The 26292-nt window shown below is 42.8% G+C and overlaps 1 protein-coding gene across 1 annotated transcript in view; it reads left to right on the top strand.

Annotated features, from left to right (window-relative positions):
* The first annotated feature begins 11585 nt into the window (after positions 1-11585).
* The window catches only part of fras1 (Fraser extracellular matrix complex subunit 1), a 100360-nt gene continuing 85653 nt past the window's right edge, over positions 11586-26292 (top strand). The window contains exons 1-6 of the mRNA XM_030766344.1: positions 11586-11699; positions 22299-22406; positions 23250-23342; positions 24234-24393; positions 25650-25783; positions 26251-26292. The exon at positions 26251-26292 is cut by the window's right edge and continues 42 nt beyond it. Coding sequence (XP_030622204.1) covers positions 11586-11699; positions 22299-22406; positions 23250-23342; positions 24234-24393; positions 25650-25783; positions 26251-26292 — 651 coding nt within the window. The remainder of the gene's footprint in view (positions 11700-22298; positions 22407-23249; positions 23343-24233; positions 24394-25649; positions 25784-26250) is intronic.

Genomic DNA, 26292 nt, shown 5'->3' with positions numbered 1-26292 from the left:
ATCGTTTACGAGAGGACGCAGCAGCACGAAGGAAAGACGATGACACGACCTAAGCACTCAATTATTTCAAAAACGTATTTGAGCCAGGTTTGAGCCAGGTTTGCACTTTGAATGCTTCTGCTCAATAAAGAATGTGCTCCACAGAATGCTATGGATTCGGGTTTTGTATGTGATTAAAACTCAGAGAAGTTGCATCAGGGACAGACCACTGTCTCATAGAATTTCTTCATTATTTGAGCCAGGTTTGAGCCAGGTTTGCACTTTGAATGCTTCTGCTCGATAAAAAATGTGCTCCACAGAATGCTAAGGATTCGGGTTTTGTATGTGATTAAAACTCAGAGAAGTTGCATCAGGGACAGACCACTGTCTCGTAGAATGTCTTCATTATTTGAGCCAGGTTTGAGCCAGGTTTGCACTTTGAATGCTTCTGCTCGATAAAGAATGTGCTCCACAGAATGCTATGGATTCGGGTTTTGTATGTGATTAAAACTCAGAGAAGTTGCATCAGGGACAGACCACTGTCTCGTAGAATGTCTTCATTATTTGAGCCAGGTTTGCACTTTGAATGCTTTTGCTCAATAAAGAATGTGCTCCCCAGAATGCTGTGGATTCAGGTTTTGTATGTGATTAAAACTCAGAGAAGTTGCATCAGGGACAGACCACTGTCTCGTAGAATGTCTTCATTATGTGGAGTCGTCAGGAAGAGTTACTGATAATATTACTGTATTTTGACCCATCTTCAGTTTTTGCACTATGCTGCTCCAAGTGGGTCAACTTCAAACTGAATGAATTTGTGTGTGTATGTGTGTGTGTGTGTGTGTGTGTGTGTGTGTATATGCATGTATCTGTGTTTCTGTGCCTTTACGTGTTTGTGATTTATTTATTTTATTTAATCTCTTCTTCACGCATATTCTATTTATGATTCTTCCTGTGATGAAGATGAATAAACTTCCTCCATGAATTTATTAATTGTATCAGTGAGACACACGTATTCAGCAGCTTTCTGCCTGTGATCAGAAGGACAGACAACATAGCCCAAGAAAAAGTACATAAGGCCTAAATGCTATACATTCATGGGGAGTTAACACACTGTACATACTTGTCAGTACATTTCCTCTTGGCCCTGTGATTAAGCGTTCCCTCGTTCAGCACAAGTGTGTGTATGCACAAGCGTGTGTACGAAGTGCATTACACAGGATTAAATGAACTCTGAGAGTGTTTATACTCGGCAGGAAATACTCCAAGTCTTTGAGATTCCTCTTGAGACTAGAGCAAGAACAGGACGACTAGAGCACTCAGGTAAAAAAAAAACAAACAAACAACAAAACAAAACAAAACAAAAACAAAAATAACAAAAAAGTGGTCCATTAGCTGTGCTTTATTCCTAGAATGGCTTAGCTGTTCTGTTGAAAGGTGAGTCTTGAGTGATGATTCTGGGAGTGAGTTTTGTTCTGTAGTATTGTTCTGTGCTTTCAAACACCTACTCTATCTTCCAGATGCTAGACTGAAACGCTCTTTTGCATGAGTTGTTGATATACCACACTGGTCCAATGAGAGACAGCGTAACCGCTTTCAGAGTCAATTTAACACCAGAGAACAGGCTTTGTGACAGGTCTCAGCTCTCAGCTATTTTCTGTCCAATGCATAGGAGAGTTTTAGATTAGCAGCTTACAGAGAGAGTAAAGCTGCTGTTTTACAAAGGGCAATTCTGCAGTTTTTGTTTTTTTTTCCTTTCAGACAAAAGTGGGTCAAAGGTGGACAGGTGCATTCATGTCAGGAGTCACGTTTTATTAGCCCCCCCACCCCCCCCCCCTCACCATGTTACCAATAATGACCGTCTCTTGTTTGGAGACCAGTAATACTTTAACAATCAGATTAGACCTCTCAGCTGCCTGCTAAGTGTGTTGATTCGTTCTTAGCTCTCCGTAAACCAAAATGCACTTCCTGCCTCAGATGGCATGAATTGAAATATTTCACAAGAATCGTCCGGGAGAAAATTTCCCCGCTGATGTTTCGGGTCTTTATGTAGAGCTATAAAACGAAATAAGAGCAACTCCAAGCACGTAACTGTCCTGCATCTGTTCGGGTTGATCAGGAGCAAATGATGCATTGCTTTAGTAGCACTCCATTTTTGCGTCTGACTCCAAACTGAATGTGAACGGGGCAAGGGCACTAATCGCTGCTGTCTCTAATGGAGGCCGGAATGACAGCCAAAATGACGATTTTTAATTAAAAATCCCGATTTAAGTTGTTGTAATTCCATCCGTAAATGACACACGCGGAACAAGCACACCACGGCTCCCCCTCATTTTAGAAATCCATTTGGGCTTCAGGAACAGGACGATGACTCATCCGCTACATTCAGAGTCGAGGGGCCTCTGCTTGGACCTGAAAATTGGACGCTTTTCCCACTCTCTCGCTCGCCTTGCACGAATAAACGACACCGACTCCCTCTCTTAGCTCCCTTATGGAGAAAAGAATGACAACTTTCAGTCCTGTGTATACAGTTTTTTTTTTTTTTTGGTTTCTGAGCCATGTTAAGGAACAGATTCAGACCACATCCCTCTGCCCCATGCAGGGAGAAAGAGAGAGAGAAAGAAAAGTTGGACTTGGTTTTTCCCACCATGGAGTGTCTGTTCTCATGGAAGACCCACCGGTCTGTTTGGTTGTGCCTCAGGCAGAAGGCATGAGAACCTTAGAATTCTCGCAGCGGAGTTCCCATGGCGTCTTTTTGTGACATCGGCGTCGGTTGCACTAGAATATTCTAGAATGCTCTCAGCAAGCCCATTCATTTGTCCTGTTCTCACGGTCTCCTTCAGTGTGTAAAAGTGGAAGATTTTAGTTTGAAAGGATTATATGCTCACAAGGGTGGTTGTCTTGTCGATATTCAGGCTGTTCAGGTGGAGTATGCCTGAGGCTGGCAGCAACATTTTACATTATTTCAGTGTGTTTAGCTTTATTTATTTTAGTTGTGCTCCACAGTCTGATAAAGACAGTGAAATTCTGACAGCTAAATTCAGGAGCGACTCATAACTGTCTATGCTTTTTTTTTTTAAGGAATAAAAGCAAAGGTGGTCATCAATGGCTAACCAGTCTTTGATTTTACTGGGTAACACACTCACATTTGTCGAGTATTCTTTGTTCCAAAAATTCCCAGGATTTTCTTGTCGGCGGTAAACTCCAGGGATTACAGCGCGAACCATTGTAGAGTCTGGAGAGAACATACATAATCGATGAGAGAAAGGCTCTTTGAGGTGGAGAAGGAGCTTGGCACAAGACATTTTGCATACTGAAACCAAAAATAATTTGGGTTTTTGAGGCCAAACTCTAAGGAGGGAGGGAATTTAGGTTTAATTTGCTCTTGAGACTGGTTGGATTAGTACCTATTAGACCAGTTTAACTCACGCACAGTAGAAACAGATGTTTTTTTCCAGCACTGGGACAACACAGTTGTGATTTTACCTGATTAGGTCTTTTCTCTTCACACGAATTCAGTTCCATTTCCACGGTTCAGGCAAAGCCAAAAAACACACAAGTGCCACATTTCTGATTTCATAATTTCACCTGGGGGAGAGAGAGAGAAAGAGACAGAGAGAGACAGAGACAGAGAGAGAGAGAGAGAGACAGAGAGAGAGAGAGAGAGAGAGAAGGAGAGAGAGAGAGCATCCTCTAAATTAGCCAATTTGCTGGATTAAAGCCCTCTTGTTTCCCCCCATTCACCAAACCTAAAAAGAGATAAATGAACAGAGAATGCCAAAAAAGAAGGGGGGGGGGACAAAAAGAAAGGATTGCAGAGGGGTTAGGGGTGGGGGGGGGTTTTGTCACCATAAACCTACTGTTCACCTCCCACAAAGAGAATGCTTGAGGATGAGTTATATGCGAAATCCCGCTACAGTGAGTTTTTGACTGGGTGCCATGAATGGGGCCCATTGTCGGAACTCTTGCCGCGTTCCAAAGGAGCTGGCAGCGTTCCGGTTCTAGAACCCGCTTTTGTCAGCCACTACCAAGCCCTCCCCATCCAATTCATTTGTTTCACATTGTCTTCAAAGCTGTGTCTTCTGTTCAGGATCAAACTGCCAGAGCAGACTTGGAAGTGCCAGCCAAATACGGCTAAGGCAGGAAAGAAATAGTACCTGTGTCTGTCTGCATCCTATAATTCAAGGGCTGGATCCATTGGCTCTGGCTCTGTGAGAAAGCGTTGAACTCCCATTGATCTGGCGAAAGAATCCGCTCTGTTATTTACACTGAAATTTGGGGCTTGGGGGCCAACTTACACAAAGCTGTAACCTTTCATTTTGACCTGGCTTTGATATCGGAGATTACAGATCATTCGTCCAACCGCCTACAACTAGGCCTACAGTTTTAAATATTTATTACCTGTTTGAAGATTTCTAAGGCTCTAGACAAATCATGAAGTTAATTTTTAGGGGTTTTTTTTTCCAATTCAGTTGTATAAAAACCGATAGCCAGTATTCGCATGAACTCTTTATCTTTTAAGAAACAGCTGTGAGATTGCAGTGGGAAGGTATATAGGTTGTACTCGTTATGACGGAGGATGCGGGAGACTTAGATATGATAACGGCCCCCCCAGTCTCCTTGTTTCTTACCGACCTCTTCTCATTCCCCGTTACGCACCTGAAACTTGTCCATATAACCGAACATGACGCAGCTTCTCACACATTCCGACATTCCGTATATATATGTTTTTTAGTTCCTGTCCACACATTACTGATCCCTTGAGTTCCTGTCCACACATTACCGATCCCCTGCCCGTGGTGGAACCCTGGCCCTGCTCAAACATGTCATCTGCACCTTTCCTGTTTCTTTACTTTAACCTCTTGTTATGAGAGACTTAATACCAAGCACAGGGCAAACAGAGGCATCCAAAGAGAGACTATTATCATCTAGACATAAACATACTTCCCGCCTATTATTATAACATGAAAACATACCTTACCGGCATTCGTCTTTGGGTCTGGAATAACACGCGAGACTTCCCTCCATTAGCATTAGCCAAAGCAAACAGCACGGTTAGCCTAGGCTTGCTAAGCTCGCTTGGTCCCAAATAGCTGAGAGGCCAGCGCCAAAGGGTTGGCTGGCGCTCATTGTGCGACCGGGTTGGGTAGATTCCTGGCATTGTCTGAAGGCCAGCCACTTAGCTGTGCCATGTCTGTGTGTGTGTGTGTGTGTGTGTGTGTGTGTGTGTGTGTGTGTGTGCGTGCCCAGAGACCCGAAGCAATGTCCGCCACATGCCAGGTAGCAGTGCCCGGACGCCAACACACGGCGCCACACTCGACTGGGTTCCTCTGGAGTGTGTTGAACGCCAGTGGGGAAGGTCATGCCATGCCTCGCGAGGACTCCAGTAGTGCTGTATTATCACAACAACATCAACAACAACAACAAAATAGCAGATTTTGTTAACACATCAGTTTAGTTCTTCAAGGTCTATATTTCCCTTACATCATTAAGATTCACAATAAAAAGATTTTTGAGCCTTTAAACTCTTTTTTCTCTCTTTACATCCTCATACTTCATAACTTTCCCATGTAATTGACTGATTTGTCACCTTCCACGTTTTGATGATTTGATGGGTTTCCACGAAATCTTTTCAAAATTATAGCCACCGATAAGATATGTTACATTTGATCTTTTACTTTAGCCTGTGGGCATTATATGCCCTGGAGAGGGACGTTTCATCACTGTTTGTTCTGTTGCGTTTGAGATCATTTTTCTCCAGTGCACCTGTTCATTCCTGTCGTTTTTTCAGCCGCATTTTCAGGGCGTTCCGAAAGATGGTTCTAGAAATCTGTTAGATGTTCTCACAGGGGAATTTCTGTTTTTGTTAAACCAGCTACAGAGAGTGATTTTTAGTGTGAAAAAAACATGTTTAGTGAGATGACAGTATCTCTCTCTCTCTCTCTCTGCTTCTCAAAAAAATTGTACGTGCTGGAGATATGTGAATGTGTGAACTTGAGTCTGTCAGACAGGATGGGCACCCCCCCCCCCCCCTTCGCCCCCTGTTCTTTGCTCATGTTCTTCTCAGTGTTGTGGAGGAGTCAGGTTAAGGGGTCATAAGTTGACTCAGTTTTAGCTGAGATGCTCAACACAAAACACAGAATAATTAAAGTTAGACCTTGACATTACTGGTTGGATGGTGGGGTGTGTGTGTGTCTGTGGGGGTGTGTGTGTGGGGGGGGGGTGTCTCTGAGAGCTGCAGAAACACCCCTCCCCTCCCTTCCCATCTTCCTATCTCCACATCCAGGTAGTGAGTGTCCTGAAAAGGATCTTGACTCTCTGTGATTTAGCTATTAACTACCCCGCTGAAGTGCCAAAATCTCAATTTAATCTCAAACAAGACTTCAAAGCTTCTCCCCGGAGGTCCGGGCCTCATATGCATATCAGACAAGAGCTCACGCCAAAAGTTCTTTTATCAAATATTTGCTCACCGTTGCTTCAGACTTTGACTTGACCTTAAAGCCTTTTAAACAGACCCCCACCCCACCCCCCTCCTCTCCTTCCCATCCCACCCTGCCCCGTTTTTCAGATTAAGATAAATGGTTAAAAGGGTGGGGGGGGGGGGTTTATAGATATGAACAGGAAGCAAGCTGAAAGAATGAGTTGGTACTAGTTCCTTTGAGCCTCGAAATCTTTCCACGATTACTAGAAATTAGTTTATCGTTCTTTTTTCCCTCTCTCCCTCTCTCTCTCTCTCTCTCTCTCTCTGTTTTAGATTTTAAACCCTCGTAACCTGTCTCGGGTTGAGAGAAGGACACACAGAGAGAGAGCGTGAAAGAGAAATAAATAAACACTTAGTCATCTATTTTGGATCATTTCTCTCCCCGTTTGATTTTGCACTTTGGTCTCGACAGCCCCTCTTCACAATCTAATATCTTAAATCCCCACTCTTACGTCTCAGATCAATAAAGCACCTTATACCAGCTCCGTCTCCCTCCTGCTGTGTGAATTGCTTTTCTTTTAAGTATCACAGCACTACACTAGAGCGAACAAGATTTTCAATATTAAAACGCATTGACTGGTATGGTGATGTAATACTGAGGAAAGTGGATACCAGGGGGAAGGCATTTTTTGACGCACAATTCCATGTTTCAATTTGAAAACTTATAAAGCTACTGGATTATTATTAATTCTATTTTCTAGGTGTGTTTATGAAATCCCTGACTCAATGATTCTTGTAGAGGGGGGAAATTAATTACTGGGGTGAATGCACAGTTACAAAATTGCTTGTGGGACCGTATGAAATATTAAGCTTAAAAGGCATGCAATATGTAATTAAATATTCATAACCATTTCCCTCCAAAAATGTCAGCTGTTACATGTGTGTATAAAAGGTGGTTGCTTTGTGCTAGGAGAGAGATGGAATATCCCACTGTTCTACTTAGCAGTCCAGGGGTTTGTTCAATACAGGGGAGAAAAGATCAATTTGTGATATGACCTTTGTGTGTATGTGTGCGTGTAAGAGTGTGTGTGTGTGTGTGTGTGTGTGTGTTTGTGTGTGTGTGTGGTTGTAAGCATGTGTGCATGCCTCAGGGATTCTTTCCCTGTGCATGTTTAAGAAAAGCAGGGAATTTGATACGGAGACATTTGAAATGCCTCCGTTTACATGTCATTCTGTGTAACTTAGTCATCTGAAGTACACATGATAAAAAGCACATTTATGTCTTTCTTTCACCCTCAGGACAGACAAGGTGGATTGAGTATAAATCTGGGTGACCTTCGTGTCAAGGCGAGTACTTACATTTCCAATCTTGCCAAAACAGTCTGCAGTTACAATAAAAAGAGTGTAACTAATCGTCAGAAATGGTGTGAGGAGGAATACAAAAAAAAAGAAAAGAAAAGAAAAACTAAGAGTTCAATAAATGCTATCACTCGCTTGCAGGGATACGGCAGCCCAGTAAGAGAAGATCTCTTGAACTCAGTGCAGAGTAGTAAAGTTCATTACTAAGCTCTTTGTGGGTGGGAACTCTTTGTTCAACAACTGTTGTGCTCAGAGCAACCCATGACAAGTTAGTGGTATAAATATTGATTTGGGGTATGTCGGCTTTGTGTTGTGTTTGAGTGTGTGTATCTGTGTGTGTGTGTGTGTGAGCGTGAGTGTGTGTGTGTGTGTGTGTGTGTGTGTGTGAGTGTGTGTGCGTGTTTGTGTGTGTGTGTGAGCATGTGTGGTTTTTTTTTATGATCTTTTTATTAACAAAAGAGAAGTAGTTACAAACATTTATGAAATACAATTATTATATTTTAACTATTTTTCAAATTATTATCCCGAACCCCGTGCACATCTAAGTGCATCATGATCAGTCCAACATACAAGAAGATGAATGAATAACAAAGTATGATGAACAGCTATAGAACAGAAATATAACTAAATATAAAAACAAAGATAGAAAAAAGATAGCTTTAGGCTATGAAATTGTCATATAGGGCTGCACATGTCTTTGTATATAAGCATTAGGCTGCTATGATCATGAATTTTTTCCGAAAGGGACTTCAAATTTTCAAACCATGATATCATTGACAGTGTTGGGGGTAAGGAGTCACAAAGGAACGTGTTGTTGTAATTATATTACTTTCCTCCATGACGAAGTAAAGCATTACAGCTCAATTTTCAGTAGTCACATTACAGCTACTGGATTATTAAAATGTCCTTTACTGCATTACACGAGCCTTGTTTTTCGTGCTGAATATTTAAATTTAAGTTATACAATGGATAGTACCGGTCCTGGGTGCTATTTGGTCAATACACTGTTCCACCAATGTTAAAATACATGATTACAGAAGCAGCTATGATCCGACAACCACCTGTTCACCTTAATTCTACAGCTATAATATGACAGCCCACTGTCTCTAAGGAGAGATTGGGTCCTTGACAGTAGCTCCCATTAAATGGGACAGGACCGACAACTGGTTAGTTAGCTAGCTAGCAAGGTCTGCTACATTTGAAAAAGCCCCGAAAATACTGGTGTAGCCAACCAGGACAATAATATGGAGAGCTTTAATGTTACTTTTAAGGACAAAATACAGATAACGGGGCTGATGATGATACCAAAACATATTAATAGCTACAAGTAGTAAATCATTGAAGCTAAATGACAACATCCTGATTAACGTAGCTGCACTATACAAAGTTACTTATCATCAGATGGCTATTTTGTGTTTTTATTTTTTGTCATTGGTCAAAAATGTGAACTCATGAGTGAGGCTGCACTTTAAAGTTATTTTAGAACAGCTAAGGGGTGTTCTTAGGCACGACACGGAGAGGAACTCAAAAAAGTAAAGCAATGAGTAGTGTAATTACTTTTCAAAAGGAGCAACGAGTAAAGTAATCCCATTACAATTTAAAGAAGTAATTGGTAACTTATAACTAATTACTTCTTTTTTTTTTTTTTTTTTTTGAGTAACTACCCCAAACACTGACGATTGGGTTCCAGGTGTTATAAAAGAGGTCTATGGAGCCTCTCGGTGTATATTTGATCTTTTCTAGTTTGAGATAGCGCAAAAGATCAGTCATCCACACCGAAACTTTAAGTGGGTACAGGGATTTTCAGTGTAAAGGAATTTGCCGACGAGCAATTGAAGTTGAGAAGGCAACGACGTCTTTGTGTCTACTGAGCCTTAAATGATCAGTTGGAATTGTCCCAAAAATAGACATGTAGGCATTCCATATCAAATTCCATATCCATCAAAATTCCATATCCATCACTTCAGATAAGGGTTCTGAAAACCCCTGACCAAAACTGATTTAAGTGCAGGGATGACCAAAACATATGGGTCGGGCTTTGCTGGAGCGCTACGACGCCTACTGCAGTTTTCATCTATGTTACTGAAAATTTTTGCCAACCTAGCATTGAAAAAGTGCATCCAACGAATAACTTTGAACTGGATTAAACTTAGACGGGCACAGGATTGGGTTCTATTCACTCTATCCACATCCTCATCCCAGACTCTGTCCAGTAATGCCTCTCCTAATGCGTTGTCCCACTTTGCTTTAATCTTCTGCAGAGTAGTGTCTCCATAAGAAATAGTAATATTATAAATTCTAGAAATTAGTCCTTTGAAATTAGAAGGTACTTCTAGGATATCCTCCACGACGGATGACTGAGGTTCACTGGGGAAATCTGAAACGTTACAACGAATGAACTGGAGGATCTCAGGGTACTGAAAGTGGTTTCAACCAGAGAGGTTGAATTTTTCACAAATTTCATTAAAACTTACAAATACACCCCCGTTATAAAACTCTTTAAACCTTGAGAGGCCACGGCTATTCCGTTCCCGAAAATGTAGCATCTATTCTTTCTGGGATGAATAAATGATTATAACAAATTGGGGGCGTGAGTGGAGAAGTTAATTAACCCAAAATGTTTCAGTACCTTTTCCATGTAAACTCTGCTGGTTGTCCTGTCTTAGTGTTTACAGTTTTTTTGAATTGCTAATGCTGTCTTCAGGCAACGTCATTAAGTTTCCAAGAAAGTCTCGCCTTAAGGCAAAAGAAAAGCCGTTGAGAAAATGTCTTTCAGAGCCATTTTGTGACATCTCTATAAGTTTTCTCTCCACATACCTTTGCTCTAGGCAGTCCTTTTCTCTTTTCATGCTACTGATAAATACCCTTGTTATCTTTGCTATTCTTGGCTGGGGTTTTCTTTTTTTGAACACCAAAGGTGAAGAAACAGACATGAATCAAAATGAGGTTATTAACGACATTATGCAAGCCAGTAAAACACTCCTTTCTCAGAATCACTGGAAGCATTTGAACAATTTCACTTCCTAAGTTTCATGAGCCCCATGATTTAGATAATCTTTATTTATATTTGGTGGGTTTTGTTGTTCTTTTTTTTTTAATTAAAAATTTCTGTGTTGATAATTGTGCTTCTTGCTTTTATGAGTGTTCCAAACAGGCGTTCTCTCATTAGGAAACTGTATTGTGACTGGGGGGGGGGGGGGGGGGGGGGGGGCATTTTAGGTCCAGTGCAGGACTAGTTTCAGCCAATGGAAAACCACAGGGCTGCTCTCCTCACGAGGTCACAAATAACTGCTCTTTCATATCAAGTTATGTGTTCATATATAGGCCAATCTATAAGACAGAATTTGGCCCTGTCGTTATCCCAGGACAAGCCATGCTTAGCCCCTCAAGCCGCAAAGAATTTCATTCCTCTGCCATTGTTAGTCAGATGATTTGTGTGTGTGTGTGTGTGTGTGTGTGTGTTGGTGTGCCTGTGAGTGTCTGTGTGTGTGTTTGTGTGTCTCTGTGTGGGTGTGTGTGTGTGTGTGTGTGCGCCTGTGAGTGTGTGCGCACAATACTTGCATTGCCTCCATCGGTCAAGCACCGGGCATAGCTGATCAAATGGCTCTTTATATATATATACATATTCACTAAGTATTTTTATCAGACAATATTCAGTTACGACAAAGTTAAAATAGACAGCACATTTTCTGTGTGGCGCCGGCAGCGGCAGTGGCAACAGCTGTTTTTTTTTTTTTCGTTTTTTTTTTTTTCGCGGGCCTGAAATCCAGAACGCTAAAATAATCTGTCTCACAGACTGTAACGAGTCGCAGCTGAGGCTTTACTAAATATGGCTAAGCCTGAATTAAACGCAAACTTCCATCCCGTGACCATCCTGAGCGCCCCCAGACCACGGATCACGCCTAACCCGTCAAAATCAGGACCGTGCTCTAACCGTCCCTGGGTTCCGCCGGATTGATGTTGGCTTTCCAGGAATATTTGCTGGTTCCGCCTCATTCTAAGTGGATCGTTGGGTCGTATTGATTTGAGAATTCTGACCTTTTTGGGCCATCAGAAAACTGCTGAGTCAGTGAAATGGGCTCTCTCTGTCTCAGGCCTAATGCAGCATATGGAGAGAAAATTAAATCGCTGTCTGCAAACTGATACATACTGGAGGTGGATGTGTATACACTTCATATACCAAATGTATTTACGGGCACTTCTGAGTACTGTCACAGTACAACTAAATCTCTCTCTTCCTCTTTCTCTCTCTCTCTCTTTCTCTCTCTCTCTTTCTCTCTCCTTGTTCCAATCAATTCAGTTCAATTCTATTCAATAAGCTTTATTGGCATGGCCATTAAAAATGTTGCCAAAGGGAATACATGCTGTCACAGAAATATGCACTGCACTCTGTGTTGAGTTTGCGAAACAGACACTGAAGCATCGATGACAGTTCTCTCTCTCTCTCTCTCTCTCTCTCTGTCTCTCTCTCTCTCTGCAGTATGCAGTGAGTTATCTATGCAAAAAAGACGCCAACGCACTGATGGCGGGTCCATCAACTCCCCTTTCCCATCAAACACTCTCTCTCTTTCTCTCTCTCTCCCCCTCACACACACACACACACACCCGCACACACATTCCTCAGCTCGTTCCCGAACACCCCCCCCCCCCCCCCCCCCCCCCCCCCCCAAACCGTGAATGTGGAAATAAATCGGCAGATAGAAGGTTCTGGAAGAACATCCTCACTCCTTCATCTTAATCTACACAAACTGATCAGATCCAATCCACTCCGCGCCCAGGCCCGGGCCCAGGACCAGGACCAGGACCAGGGGACTGAGGCTGGGTGTGGGCCCGTAACGGGAAGGAAATTGCCCTGGCGTTTTACCAGCGTAGGCTTGTCATGTCTGTAATTACTGCTGTCAGAGCTGTTTCTCTCTATCTTTTCCTGTGTAATTACTCAGGTATTGCATACAGGTCAGAAAACAGACACACACACACACACACACACACACACTCTCTCTCTCTTTTCACCCTGGCTTTCCCAGGCCTCTCTCCAGACGAATAAGCATCGGCGGAAATGTTTATGCTCGAACGACAGAGTGAATATGGTAAAAGCGGAGTGTGATGTTTATTAAATATTTAGTAAGGCTGAAAGACATGACTCTTTTCCAAGTAACCCCGTTTAGCAAGGGAGCAGAGTGAGCTGCTTTTGGATAGTGAGTCAGCGGCACAGGTTGATATGCTTAGATAAAATTAACATCTCATCTTATTGAACTGACATGGCTTCTCCTGCCAGCTGGAGGAATGACAACTCACGTTTTCAACAAAGTGATCGTTCACGGCTCCAAAAACATGACTACACGATTGCATAATTTTTAATGTTTGTTCTGTCAGTACGGATTTCTCATTTTGAACAATGGAGCAAAGAGAAAAAAAAAAAAAAGAAAAAGAAAGGAAAAAGCGCGTCGCTGAAATTCCGTCCGTCTCAGATGCGAACCTCGGCCCTTCACCTGTTGATCTGATGAGACGTCTACCTTATTTCACCCGGCTGTAAAAATCGCTGTCAGAGATTTCCAGAAGGTTCTGTTGGACCCTGGCCATGCTCAGGTGGATTGGTTACCAGTGTGTTGGTGCGCTGCCCCCATTCCCGCCTGCCGATTCTGGGTCACTGCAGGCCCCGTGTCTGTGAGCTGTCAGCTTCGCTGCTCTCCAACTGGACTGACAGATTTACAAGGCAACAAGCCTCAGGAAATGTTCAATGGAAACTGCATACCTGGATCCCTGTAGGGCACAGCTGTTTAGTTACACACACACACACACACACACACACACACACACACTCACACACACATATATACTCATGCATGCTCACACACACACATGCAGGCAGACACACGGTCACAGGAGGTGTGCTCCACCGTTAGCACTCTAACAGGGCTTGGTGCTTGTGATGTCAGGCTTTTCCATGTCCTGACTTGGTTAACGCTTTAAGGTGCATCAAATATGTGCAGAGACTCCATAATACATATATGCACCAAACTGAAAGAGAAAGAGAGCGAGAGAGAGAGAGAGAGAGAAAGCAGAATGTGAAGTTTAACTAAAGCATGGTTACACTCCAGCTGAAAAATAGCATGTTCTGGACTCTTCCATAGGCTATACGTATTTTAAGTATTTCAGTCAGCAAGTCCAGAAAGCTCAACCGGACCTTTGGATCATATGCATTATACGGTACTTTCTATACACTAGTCACGGATTTGACCCACAGACAGCATTAGTAACTCTAATCAGTACCTCCTGAGCGGGTGCTGTTTCGGCCAGAATGAAAAGTGAATTGTACGGATGACCTGGAATTCCTAGCATAATCCCAAACATACGTGGATAATCCTCTTAGAATTTGACTGTATAGCGTCTGGGACTTCCAGTGCTGTTTTATCCTGCTTTGGACGAGGTGGGCAGGCCTCTAGCTCGCCTTGTATAGACTCCAGACTTATTAAAAAACGGAGGTGCTGGCTGAATTTTAAAAACTGGAGGTGGTAGCTTCATTTTGAAACACTTGTCGGTCTGAAAACCAAGGGTTGGGTGTCATGTTTTTGGGTCATTTGGAATAATTACCTCATGCGTTCTGTTGAATGTTCTAGAACACAAAAAATATAACAGCGCATTTTATGTTTTTTCTAAAACAGACCCCCACCCCACCCCCCCCACAAAAAAAAGAAAAACACTTAAAAAAAAGTTAAGAGGCTACCCCAGAAACTGTATCTGGATCTCAGCTGTCACCATATTTTGGAGGGTTTCGAGTCCTTTGAATGGTTTTCAGCACTCTTTGAACACTTTGTAAACGGGTGGGGGGTGTTTGCAGGGGGTCTGACAGAACCATCTGTCCTTGCTTTACAGTTGGCCCAGACGTCGTCTTAGCGTTTTTCTCCTGTGCCGTCTTTTCCTTCACCGCCGGGACCATTTGTCTGGTCTTTTCAAAGTGTGGCTTTTGGCCCTCCACCTGCTGCCGTTCTCACGCTGTACACACACACGACATTTCCTGTGTCGGGCTTCTCGAGTTCTCTCCAGAGCTGTCAAAGATCGCATCCACTGGTAATCTATCCACCGCTGGGAATACGTTTTAGGAACAGGACGTTGAGCTCACTGAGGAGACAGTGAAACTTTACTTTGGAGCCCGTGGAATGTTTCTCTCTGTCATCGATATCTTTGCTAGAGTCAGACGCCACCGCAGCGGTAGAGGATTTTAGAATATTTTCCCTCTCACGGTGGCTGTGCGTGTAGCCATACCCATATCTCCCTTCCTCTCTCTCTCTCTGAAGGGTAATAAAAAATGCTTTCTGTTGTTCATGTAGTGAATTCACAATGATTTGCGGCTTGGCCGCTTTTCACTTTACATTAAGGACCCTGTGTCTTGGGATGACTCTGACGTAGCTGCGATTAGCTTGTTCGAAAAGGACATTATTTAGTTTGAGAATGGGCCTTTTATTTCTTAAATTGAGGACACGTAACCTCAATTTAAAGAATAACCTATGGAAAACCTCTGAGTCAATTCCCATTTAGTGTTGGTCAAAATGTACCCTGTTTCCTTCTGTTAATTACAGGAGGGCCTTTCCATATCTAAACAAGTGTGTTTCTGAGGGAGAGAGAGAGGGGGGAGGGAGAGACAGAGAGCGAGGTAGAGAGAGAGAGACAGCGAGTGATCGAGAGGGAGTGAGAGAGAGAGAGGGAGGAGAGAGAGAGAACGATAGAAAGCGAGAGAGAGAGAAAGAGAGAGAGGAAGAGAAGGAGATAGAGAAGAGAGGAAAGAGATAGAGAGAGGAGAGAGAGAACGATAGAGAGGGAGTGAGAGAAAGAGGGAGAGAAGGAGATAGAGAGGAGAGGAAAGAGTGATAGGGGAGAGAGAGGAGAGCGAGAGAGAGAGAGAGAGAGAGAGAAAGGAGGCAGTTGTAGTGTAGGAGGCAGAGTAATTACTATTGTTGCTATTGTCTTCATCTCCTTTGAACAAAAATCTGTGTTTCACAGCTGTGAAACATTTGGATATTTAGAAGCTAGACATCAGCAGAGGTGCCGACATGTCTTCATTACTTTGGTTTGTTCTCGACAACATTCCAAAAAGAATCCTGCTCCACAGCTCCTGTTTCAGATCCAAAAGTGTCTTTCACATTGGAGACAACTCCGCAAAACCCAGTCCAACACACTTCACAGAGCCTCCAAAGCTGAAGCTCCCAGAGTGAATAATTCATCAATACTTTCAAGTCCACATGAATCTCATACTAGCAAGGCCTACAAAGAGAGTTGTGGGTTTAGAGTGATCTTGAGTAGCGGAGAACATACAACATAAGTCTTTGGAAAGGTGGAGAGCTTGCACTGATGAATTATTCAACACCTGCATCGTACACACACACACACACACCGAGGTGATGTTTTCTTTGTTGTCTGTCTGATCTTCTCTGGGGCCATACGGGCTTTGGAAGTTCCTAAAACAGAACTTGGAATTGTTTTTGAAAAGATGAAGCGAAAAAGCATGAGGTATGAAATACAAATAGACAGTTGGAATGGATCGCCGGACGAGACAGATGGGGAATCATCACATTATCCTCTGACAAGTCAGCTCAAATCAGCGTATTGTTCTTTTGGAAACAAAAACACAGACAAGATTTTGTCACACGTGGCATTAGTCAGTCTGAGGTAAAACTTTCCATTGTTTCGTTTTGTGTTTTTTTTTTTTTGTTTTGTTTTTCTTTCTTTTCTTTTTTTTTTTTTTTTGTTTTCCCCTGAGATTCGTGCCCCGGTCCCTAATGTTTAATACATGAGAGGAAGCGACTTTATTTTTTTTTTCTTTTTCTTTTTTTTTTTTTCTTTGCATCTTTCATTAGAGCTAAAGGAGAAGCAAAATAGGCCAGTTAAATTGTTTACCGAGCTGTCTTTGGTTGTTAAATCGTTTTGCTGTTTGTCACTTAAGTTCTGCAGTGTGGTATTAAATAAACACCCCAATTTGAAAAGTCCCTCTTTCTTTCTCCCTCTCTCTCTCACCCCAACTTCCCCTCTCCTTCCCCTCTTCTTTTCTATGCACTCAAACCAGTCTCTCTCTCTCTCTCTCTGTCTCTCTCTCCCTCTCTCTCTCTATCCCAACTCTCTCTCTTTTCCTTCTTCTCCTCTGTCTAATTCTCCCTCTTTCTCCTTCTCTTTATGCTCTCTGTCTTTCATTCTCTATGCTTTTCTTTCTCTCTCTCTCTCTCTCTCTCTCTCTCTCTTTCTCTCTGTCTCTCTCTCCTAGTAGTTAAGGTACATACTGTGAATCTGATACTGAAACTGCCGAAAGGCAACATCATGAATAAAATGAGTCGCTAGCTCTACTTGACAAAATGTCACTGTACACTTGTACTAATTGAAGTAACCCTCGACTCTCTGGTAGCTTTCCAAGAGCTTTTTTTTTCCCCCTCATGAAATCATAGATCAGTCCACTGAACCCATGACCACGGTGACTGGCTTCAGTAATTGTCTAGATCCTAAAATAGGTCTAGAGGAGTTCTGCACGTCACCTTTAAATATGTAAATTGAATGTAAAGTTTGATGAAGAGATCATTTGTTCTCAGGCCGCAATTAAATGCTCAAATTCACAAATTACGCAGTAAAAAGCTGAATCGTATTAAAAATATGAGTCATTTCTGTCTGACCTGATTCATTTACTGTATGGGGGAGTATTCCATATTCGGAATGATTTATGCACTAATCAAGAAATATCATTTCGCTTGTTTGTTTGTTTTCTATATGGCGTAATTAGCTTCGTATCCATGCGTTTACAGTGCACAGTTATGATCACACTTCACTGTTTAGCTTGAGAGAAAATGAGATTGTTTTCAGCTGAAACACGGAGGGGAATACATTAAACCCTGAATATGTGAATATTTCCCTCCACCTCTCTAAATACGTTTCACGTGTTCCGCCGAACGAACGGATGTTCTAAAACACGATGGGATCGTCTTTGGCGAGCTGTGGGTGATGGACACGTTTGGGTTGCCCTTCGGTGTCCCGCGGTCTGCTTACCTCCCCTGCTCGCCCCGCAAAAATTAGCATAGAATCATGCTAGGCTAGCAGTGGTAGTAGCTGAGGGGAAAGCAATTAAAGTGCAGAGACTGAATACATTTGAATGTGTTTAGCCTCAGATTTATTCAGGGAAGGAAGAGGTGGAGGAAGCAGTACAGCTGTTGTCTCCTTCTCTCCAGTAAAAAAAAAACAAAAAAAAAACAGGAGATTGTCTCCTATACGTTTTACATTGTTAGCTATTAGGATAAACAATGGAGAATGATAAAGCCACTCACCATAATGGAACTATTGGATTATGGCCATCTGAGACACCAGATGAATAGATTGCATTACTGTTGATATGAAGAGGATTTTGTCGGTCTCCCTTTTGTCCCTGCTGCTGTGTCATTCTGTTCTTACAGATTTCAGATGCGCCAGCTAAGCCATTTGCACGTCGTCCGCTGTTTTAACCTTTTGTGAATGACAGCATGGTGCATTCTTGCAGTCGCGACTGTAGGTTTTAACTACAGTTCTGATAGAACGGGAGTTCCAGAAGGTCCAGCATGAGCCAAAGTATGTTTCTGATTTGTTGCTGTTTAAGTGGTACCAATTTTGTGTTCTCAGTGCCCAGATGGTTGAGGTTATGAAACTTTAGACTTTAATGGGCAATTCAGCAGGTAGATGAAATTATAAAAGACTTAAATTAGTGTCTCTCCTCATTCAGTTAGCTGTTGGAACCATTCAGGATTTGGCTGCCCCAGCACAGAATAAAATGAAGCTAAGTGACCGTCTGTTTGCTTGGCGATTGGCCCTTAGAAATCCAAATAATCAAACTCTAATAGAGGACAAACTCCTCTGTCTCTCTCTTTCTAATTTTAGTTTACCTTTGTATCATATGTGGGCTTTTTGGAATGTTATAGAATGTTTTCAGAATGTTCTAGAACGCTGATGTTCTAAATGATGTTGAGGATACACAGTAAAGCATGATGAGTGAGGGAGACAGGACTGCTCTAAAGATAACACATTAATGCCATTGGAGGTCAGTTTTTGCCGTAGTAAAATGTGTTTGGACTTCGCCTTAGAAGTCTCTCTCTCTCTCTCTCTCTTTCCCCATCTGCTTTTCCTCTCCTCTGATGTTAAATCATAACTGCTCTCTCTTCAGTGAATCAACATTTCCAGGACGGATAGCAGGTTAGCCAGCACGCGGCTTCCTCTGCTTAAACATGTCAGACAAACCAGCGCAAGGCTGAGTTATGTTGAGTCCATGTTTTACTGCTTATCTGTCTCTGCCAGGCACTGCAGTACTGCCTGACTCTGAACCCTAACACGCTTCTTTTGGATTTAAACTGTTCCAACGTGCCTTCCGCGGAGATGGGCCCTAAACAAATCGGAGTGAACGTCTCTCAGAGTTTGAACCGCTTTGGCCTTTTTGTGTGTGTGTGTGTGTGTGTGTGTGCGTGTGTGTGATAGGAAACTCACACCTTTTAAAGAAACCATCGGAGCCCCAGTCTCTCCAGTGGCAGGGCTGTAATGAGAAAAGCCCAGAGGGCCACCGTTGTTGTGGGTAGCGCATGCCAGACCCCTGTCAGTCAAACTGCACTCACACTCACGCAGCCAGGTCAAAGGGGTTCAGCCCGAAACGTACGGCTAAAAGCACTCGACCTGCCAGAGCCATGTGTGTCCAGTCTCCAGCCTCTTTTTAGCGCCAGTGAACGGTGCACGTGCCCCACGGCATCATGGGCAATGACAGACAGGGGAAGGGTTGGATAGCTGCTGAAATGTGCACTGTTGTATTTTTCAGTACATTTGAGTTGAGCTCATAGACTCAGTGCTATGCAATCAACAAACACATAGTTGTACACGTCTCACAAAGCGAGTAGAAGTTGGAACAACCGCGTGTAAGGCATGGTTGTTGAATATCGCCTTTTTTTTTTGTTGTTGTCTTGCTTCTTGCCCGTTTTCATTCCGAATGCGTAGTGACTGATCCGAATGAGTTCACCAATTATAAATTGTTTTCTCTTCCTCATTTCTGCTTGACCAGATCAGTTGGTCGGAGCATCTATGTTCAGAATAATGATTCCCTGTGGGGGTTTTTTTGTTTGTTTGTTTGTTCGTTTGTCTGTTTGTTTGTTTTAATTTCATTAGCAACGGTTGATTCTCCAGTACCGCAAATCTCAGGTCTCAGTCCAGTTATGGTGATCTGTGCGTTATAAGTTACCAAGTGAGGTTATTGATCTGCTTGTAAAACAGCAGAGTTGCTGGAGTTTGTGCTTAGGACTTTTTGCATACACATACACAGACACACACACACACACACACACACACACACACACACACACTGAAACACTAACTCTGTTGGTGTTCTATAAGTCTTTCCAGCACGCTGTGGTTCACAGTTCATAGTTCAGTGAGCCAATCAGCTCAGTGCTTCATTATGATGTAATGATGTCCAGATGAGCATCCTACTTAAATCTCAGAGCTGTGCAGAGGAGATGTTACACTGCCTCTGTCATCCCCTGACTTTAGTGATTAAAAATTCATTCGCTGGTGGCCTTGCGCGCCAATGTAATGGAACCTCACAACAGAAAATCAATCTCAGGAAACAAGGGTCGAAAGTTTGGCTGCTTAACATAACAGAGGAGACAGGGGTTGTTTATGAGAGAATCTCAGTCGATGCTGTCATTTGTAAATTCTTGACTCTACTTGCTCTGTTTGATTTGAGTAAAATTTTTAATGACAACCAGCTAAAATTAGAAGAAATCATTTTGTATTAAGTCCTTTTTCCCCACTGACTTTGAATGAAGAATCAGCATGAAGCATGCTGGAGTTAATTTTTTTTTTTTTTACTGGATTTAGATCTTCGAATTGTTTTTTTTTTTTCCTACAACAGCTGCACCCAAGTTTGTGGGTGATAAAAACCACATACATGTCTGTCAGCATGTATCATTATTGCAGTCATTTCTCTTCAAGCTTTAGCTGAAATATTGCTCCCTCTTATGAAAGAAAGAAAGAAAAAAGAAAAGAAAAAGAAAAAGAAAAAAAAGTATTCCACAGATGGCAAAACCGTCTTTTCACTCCGAATTTGTCGTCGTGCTCGGTATGTCATGTATCACTTTGTGCTTCCAAAGAAAACGCATTCCAGATTCTCACGTCGCAAAAGGGATTCAACTTGACACCTCAGATCCAGTGACCTCCTTACAGACAGTTTGCTAAGACGTAGCGTCTCTCCACGTCTGTCAGAGGCAGCCAATCAAAACTGTCCGTGGCTTCATTGAGACGTCTGCGTGAGGTGTCACTTCAGAGAGTAGGTGTTGCGCCGAAATGTGTTTCCTGTCAACACTCGCGCTAAAATTCCCTTTCTGAAAGACGGCTGCTCAGGATCCCTGTCAGTGTTGTTTGAGTTACGACACGCCTAGACCAGATTTATGAGTGGGAAGGGGATATGTGGATCTTTAAGTCCATTTTTACCAAATGGTCCCGTGGTCAAAGGTCCCGGTTCCTTACTGTGTGAGGCTCTGAACTGTAAAGTTCTCCATCTAGGTCAGGGTTTTTTAGGCAGCTGCTGTGCTAACCCCCCACAGGCCAAGCAGGGACTGCTCATTACAACCACGCTGTTACGATCCTGAATGGTGAACGCCAGTCGTTGGCTCGGTTCGAAATATAACATTTAAAGTGGAGAACCGTGTAATTGCACAGTTCTGTCTTGTTATGTTGTACTTTGTGCTCCTTTATTGGACAATATTTGTGAACTGTGTTCACCCGCAAAATGTATTTAGCATTATACATTTAACTTGGTGGCTTTTTTTTTGTTGTTGTTGTTGTTGTTTGTTTGTTTTTTTGCTGATTTATAATTCACCTTGGGGACTTGGCCAGTAAACAAGTCCATTTCTCCTTTAAAAGAATTGCGCGTCCCGTGAGCGGGTCAGACGGCGTGTGTGCTGTAATGTGAGTCTTTATTAGGGCGGTAAAGGTGGCAGTCTCTGGTAAACGGGTTTGTGAGTGCGGCCCCCGGGGCGGGGGAGGGGGGGGGGGGAGCTTGAGTTCAGACTGTGCTTAAGCAGGTTCCTGAGGTGAAAAGGCTGCAGACACCTCGAGGGCCTTCCTCTTCCCTTTCAATGATCTGTCCATCATGTCCACTTTCCTCTTCTCTTTCACGGATCTGTCCATCATATGTGCTGGATTCATGCCTTAAGCAAGAGCAGGTAAAAATCCAGGATGTAGTGATGGTAGTGATTTATTTTAAATGATTCATTTAACAAGTAACTCCGCAGTCAAGACGTCAGGGATTACACATAAAAAAACATTTTAGGTGTAATTGTTTTACTTTATAAGACAGATTTCAGACGATGTCATGCCATTAACATGCTGTATAGCCATTTGTCACAGCTGTGTAATTGTGAGGAGTCTGAGGACACGTATCAAAGCTCATTTCAGCAGAGTGATAAGGTTTGATATGAGGGGGGGGGGGGGGGGGGGGGAGCCTCTTGCTTAGCATTCGCTAATTTTGTTTTCTCTTTTGCGTCATTGTGTCTTTTCACAGAACAACACGTCATGGAGACCAGACAGTTGTCAGGACTGCACCTGCCACAATGACATCGTCGTCTGCAAAACCTCTTACTGCCACAACCCACAGTGTGACCTTCAGAGGGTAAAACTAATGGATAAATGGATGGATGGATGGATGGATGGATGGATGGATGGGTGGATAGATGAAGAGTTGGATGGATGGATTTATTCACGCATGCCTGAATCTTCTGCGTTTTCTAGACCGTTTAATGGAGGGATAGATAGATTGATGGGCGTAGAGTGAGGATCGGGATCGGGTGAAGAGATGGATGAGCTGAGGAAGAACCACATGAAGGAAAGATAGATGAATTGAAGGAAAGATAGATGAACTGATGGAAAGATAGATGAATTGATGGAAAGATAGATGAATTGATGGGTATAGATGGTAGACTGGATGAGTAGATGAAGTAGCTGAAGAAAACTCAGGATGAACGAATTTGTTTTTTGTAAGAAGAAGAATGCACCAGTGAGGGCTCATTTTTTCCCCAAATTTTCATCCGTCTTACACTCCAACAGCGAGGCTGGAGACTTCTCAGCTTTCACTTTGAACTCAGAACATTTCTCTTTTCTTTTTTTCTTCTCTTTCTTTCTTTTTTTTTGCAGAAAAGCAAGGCTTTTCAGAGTCAACAATCAATACTGTTTGGCATCCACTCAAATAGGCTGCAGTTGAATAGTCATCAGACATAAGCAGTCATGCTTAGCGAAGCTTAGCCTCCCCCTATTGATCCTTAATTATCCTTAATTATCTATAATCATCTTTTTAAGGACTTCTCCAATGGCAATTAGTTCTTTTAATGCGTGGTGGGATGTCACGTTATTGCCAATTCATCAAGATCTCTTTGGCAGTTCGGGCACCGAGCGGCTTTTAACTCGGTGTTTATGCTAAAGCTAATGGGCTAACGTAGCGCCACGAATCTGTTTCCAGGGCGAACGCTTGAGAATACCACCCAATAAGTGCTGTCCGGAGTGTCTCCCACAGTCCGCCGGTTCCTGTCAGCATCAAGGAGCCATATATGGGGTAAGTGACACTCTAGTGGACAAGGGTGCTTTGAAAGAGAGACACACACAGGGCCCCATCCTGTCTCTTGGCAGGCCTTGCCAGTTTTTTCAGTGAGTTCTGGGCCTCTGATTGCCTTTCGCCGATTCACAATCATGTTGTTGTTAAGATCCACTCTTCACTGACTGACCGAACCTTCTGTTTGTCTCAGCTGTTGGTTTGTACAAGTGCTCCCGGTTTTTCTGTTTAAGATTCTGTCGGGGGAGCTTCTGATTCAAGTGGCGTTTACTTTGGAAAGTAGTCTGTGTTGAGTGAAGAGACTCTGTAATTAACTTTCTGTAAATTCATACAGACAGTGAATGAAGAGCACGAATGGTTAAGTGAAGTAGTCCTGGGATTCGGCCCACGTTAGACTTGAGATGTGATGTGAGATGAATGCTTAAACCTGAGGAATTGTCTAAAGAGCTGATGTCAGAGTGTACATAAACATGTCCTCTCCCATAACCCATAACCCCTACTCTCTCTCTCTCTTTCTCTCTCTCTCTCACTCTCTTTCTCTCATCACTATACTCTCTCTCCCCCCCATCTCCCTCTCTCTCTCTCTCTTTGGTTCATGCTTTCTTTCACTCCCATCTCTTCCTGTCCTTCATTCTCTCTCTCTCTCTCTCCCCCATCTCCCTCTCTCTCTCTCTTTCTCTGGTTCATGCTTTCTTTCACTCCCATCTCTTCCTGTCCTTCATTCTCTCTCTCTCTTTCTCTCTCTCTCTCTCCTCTGCATCTCCCTCTCTTTCTCTCTCTCTTGTTCCCTCGTCCCAACTCTCTCAATTTCCTGCCCAATTTCTTTCTCTCTCTCTCTCTCTCTCTCTCTCTCTCTCTCTCCCTCCTTCTTCTCTCTCTGCCTGGTTCTCACAGCATGACAGCCAGTGGAGTGACTCCAAGTGCTCTGTCTGTACCTGCTCTCATGGGACAGTGTCGTGCGCTCCTAGGCCTTGCCCTCCACTCAGCTGTGGGAGAGACCAGAGTCCCTTCATCCCGGATGGAGAGTGCTGTCCCAGATGTGCCCGTAATGGAGGTAGAGTATGAACTCGTTTCCAGGGCCATTTCAGGCCACGTACGACCGAATGAGACGTGGCCGTTATATAACAGAACAACTCCAGGCAACTCACTGCTGTCACTCTCCCTTTTTTTGTCCGATCCATTGGGAAGTTTAAAATAAACAAATAAATAAATTAATGTTTTCTTCTGTGACTGTAACAGTTTTAAGGCTGAAAAAAAAGAAAAATCCCGTTCCCCAGTTTTCGCTTTTCAAGAAATAAGACATTCAGAACCGAGAAATTCTGTGCATAATCTTAAACTTGACAAATGCCAAAACACTAAAACTGATGGTACGACTCCTCTTTAAATCAGTTTGCTAATGTAGATTTCCCAGTGTAGATTATCCTGGAGTTGCACAGTAGTTCATTTCAGACTTATGTTATATCTTTTTACCACAATTAGTTACATGACGATACTGTTTCTCCCTGTCTTTTTTTTTCCTGTCAACACTGGAGAGTGTTGATTTATATTAACACCGAAGAGTGTTAATAGAAACCAGTCTCACGTGGATGTTCTCGGAGTTAATTCAAGTCTTTTAATGTTCTCCTGTAGGGGTCTACCTTTAATATCCGTAAACACCGGTGGGGGAAAAAAAAAAAGGATCCTTTTGTATTGTTGTAAAACCTTGTTTGAGAGAAGATAAAATGAAAGATGTCTGTGTTCATCTCACAGCTTTCCCCCAGGGCAGATGACTTTTTTATGATAGATATATGTTCTCATAACACATTCGGCAACGACCAGACTCTCCCTGGTGATTCTGGGGACATGACGTGTCCCCTGTGAAGTGGGTTTGTTTGATGTTGCGATGGCGAGGTGTTTTTTTTTTTTTTTTATGAAGGGAGAGGAAGGCTGTCCAGGGTTATTCGAGGTCTCTGTGCAGTTGTATAACACGCAAGGTTTTAAACGTGTTTGCCGAAGCTGTCTTGTCGTGATGTAATGTTGGCTTCAGCAATCTCAGGAGCCATTACTCTCGCCAGAGTCCTCTGACGAAGCGGGGCTCTCGAAAAGTGTCAGCGCGCGAGCGCTAATGGAACCATGCGATGAGTGGTAACAAGATGGTCCATCGTTCCTGCTCTCTGAATCACTCTCTCTCTCTCTCTCTCTCTCTCTTTCTTTCTCTTATCACTCTTTCGTTTTGTGTACACATCTTCTACTCTTTCTGCACTGAGCTAATGTTCTCTCTCTCTCTCTCTCTCTCTCTCTCTCTCTCTCTCTCTTTCTCTCTGCCCACAGCATCCTGCTCTTGGGAAGGGAGAGAACACAGGGACGGGGAGGAGTGGTCCTCAGGTCCATGTACTAAGTGTGAATGTAGGTCTGGACGCATCCAGTGCTCTACTGCGGAGTGTTTACCTGTCACCTGTAAAGCGGTCAGTACACACACACACACACACAAACACACACACACACACACAGCTACATTCATATACACCCTCTATGGTGAACGGTGATGGTAATGTTTGAAAATTTTAGAAGGACATATATATTCATAGTTATTCAGTTTTAGTTGAGTTAGGTTTGTAGTTTTGTATGTTTTTATTTATTTATTTATTTATTACATGGTTGTTTTTTTTTAACTGCTCTTTGAACGTGTTATGGAATTTCTTTAATTTATTATTGAAGCAGATTTCTAATTTCAACAGTTGAGTTTCACAATTGAAAGCTGAAACATAATGAATACAGTGGTCTGATGGCAAGCGCTGTTATAAATTAATAATTATGGATGGGACAGAGCACTAGCATGAAAGACTTACGGTGCAGTCGCTCCAGACGTGCTAAGCTTTGAACGCGGCTAACCTGTTTAAATTTTAAGTACGGCTGCTTCTCTCTGTCTCAGAACGAGAACCTGGTCATCCAACCGGGACGGTGCTGCCCCCAG

This window comes from Chanos chanos, chromosome 1 (genome assembly GCF_902362185.1).
Source record: "Chanos chanos chromosome 1, fChaCha1.1, whole genome shotgun sequence".
NCBI classification, from domain to species: Eukaryota; Metazoa; Chordata; class Actinopteri; order Gonorynchiformes; family Chanidae; genus Chanos; species Chanos chanos.
Note: the sequence above shows the minus strand (reverse complement) of the source record. Positions and strands in the feature narration are given on the sequence as shown.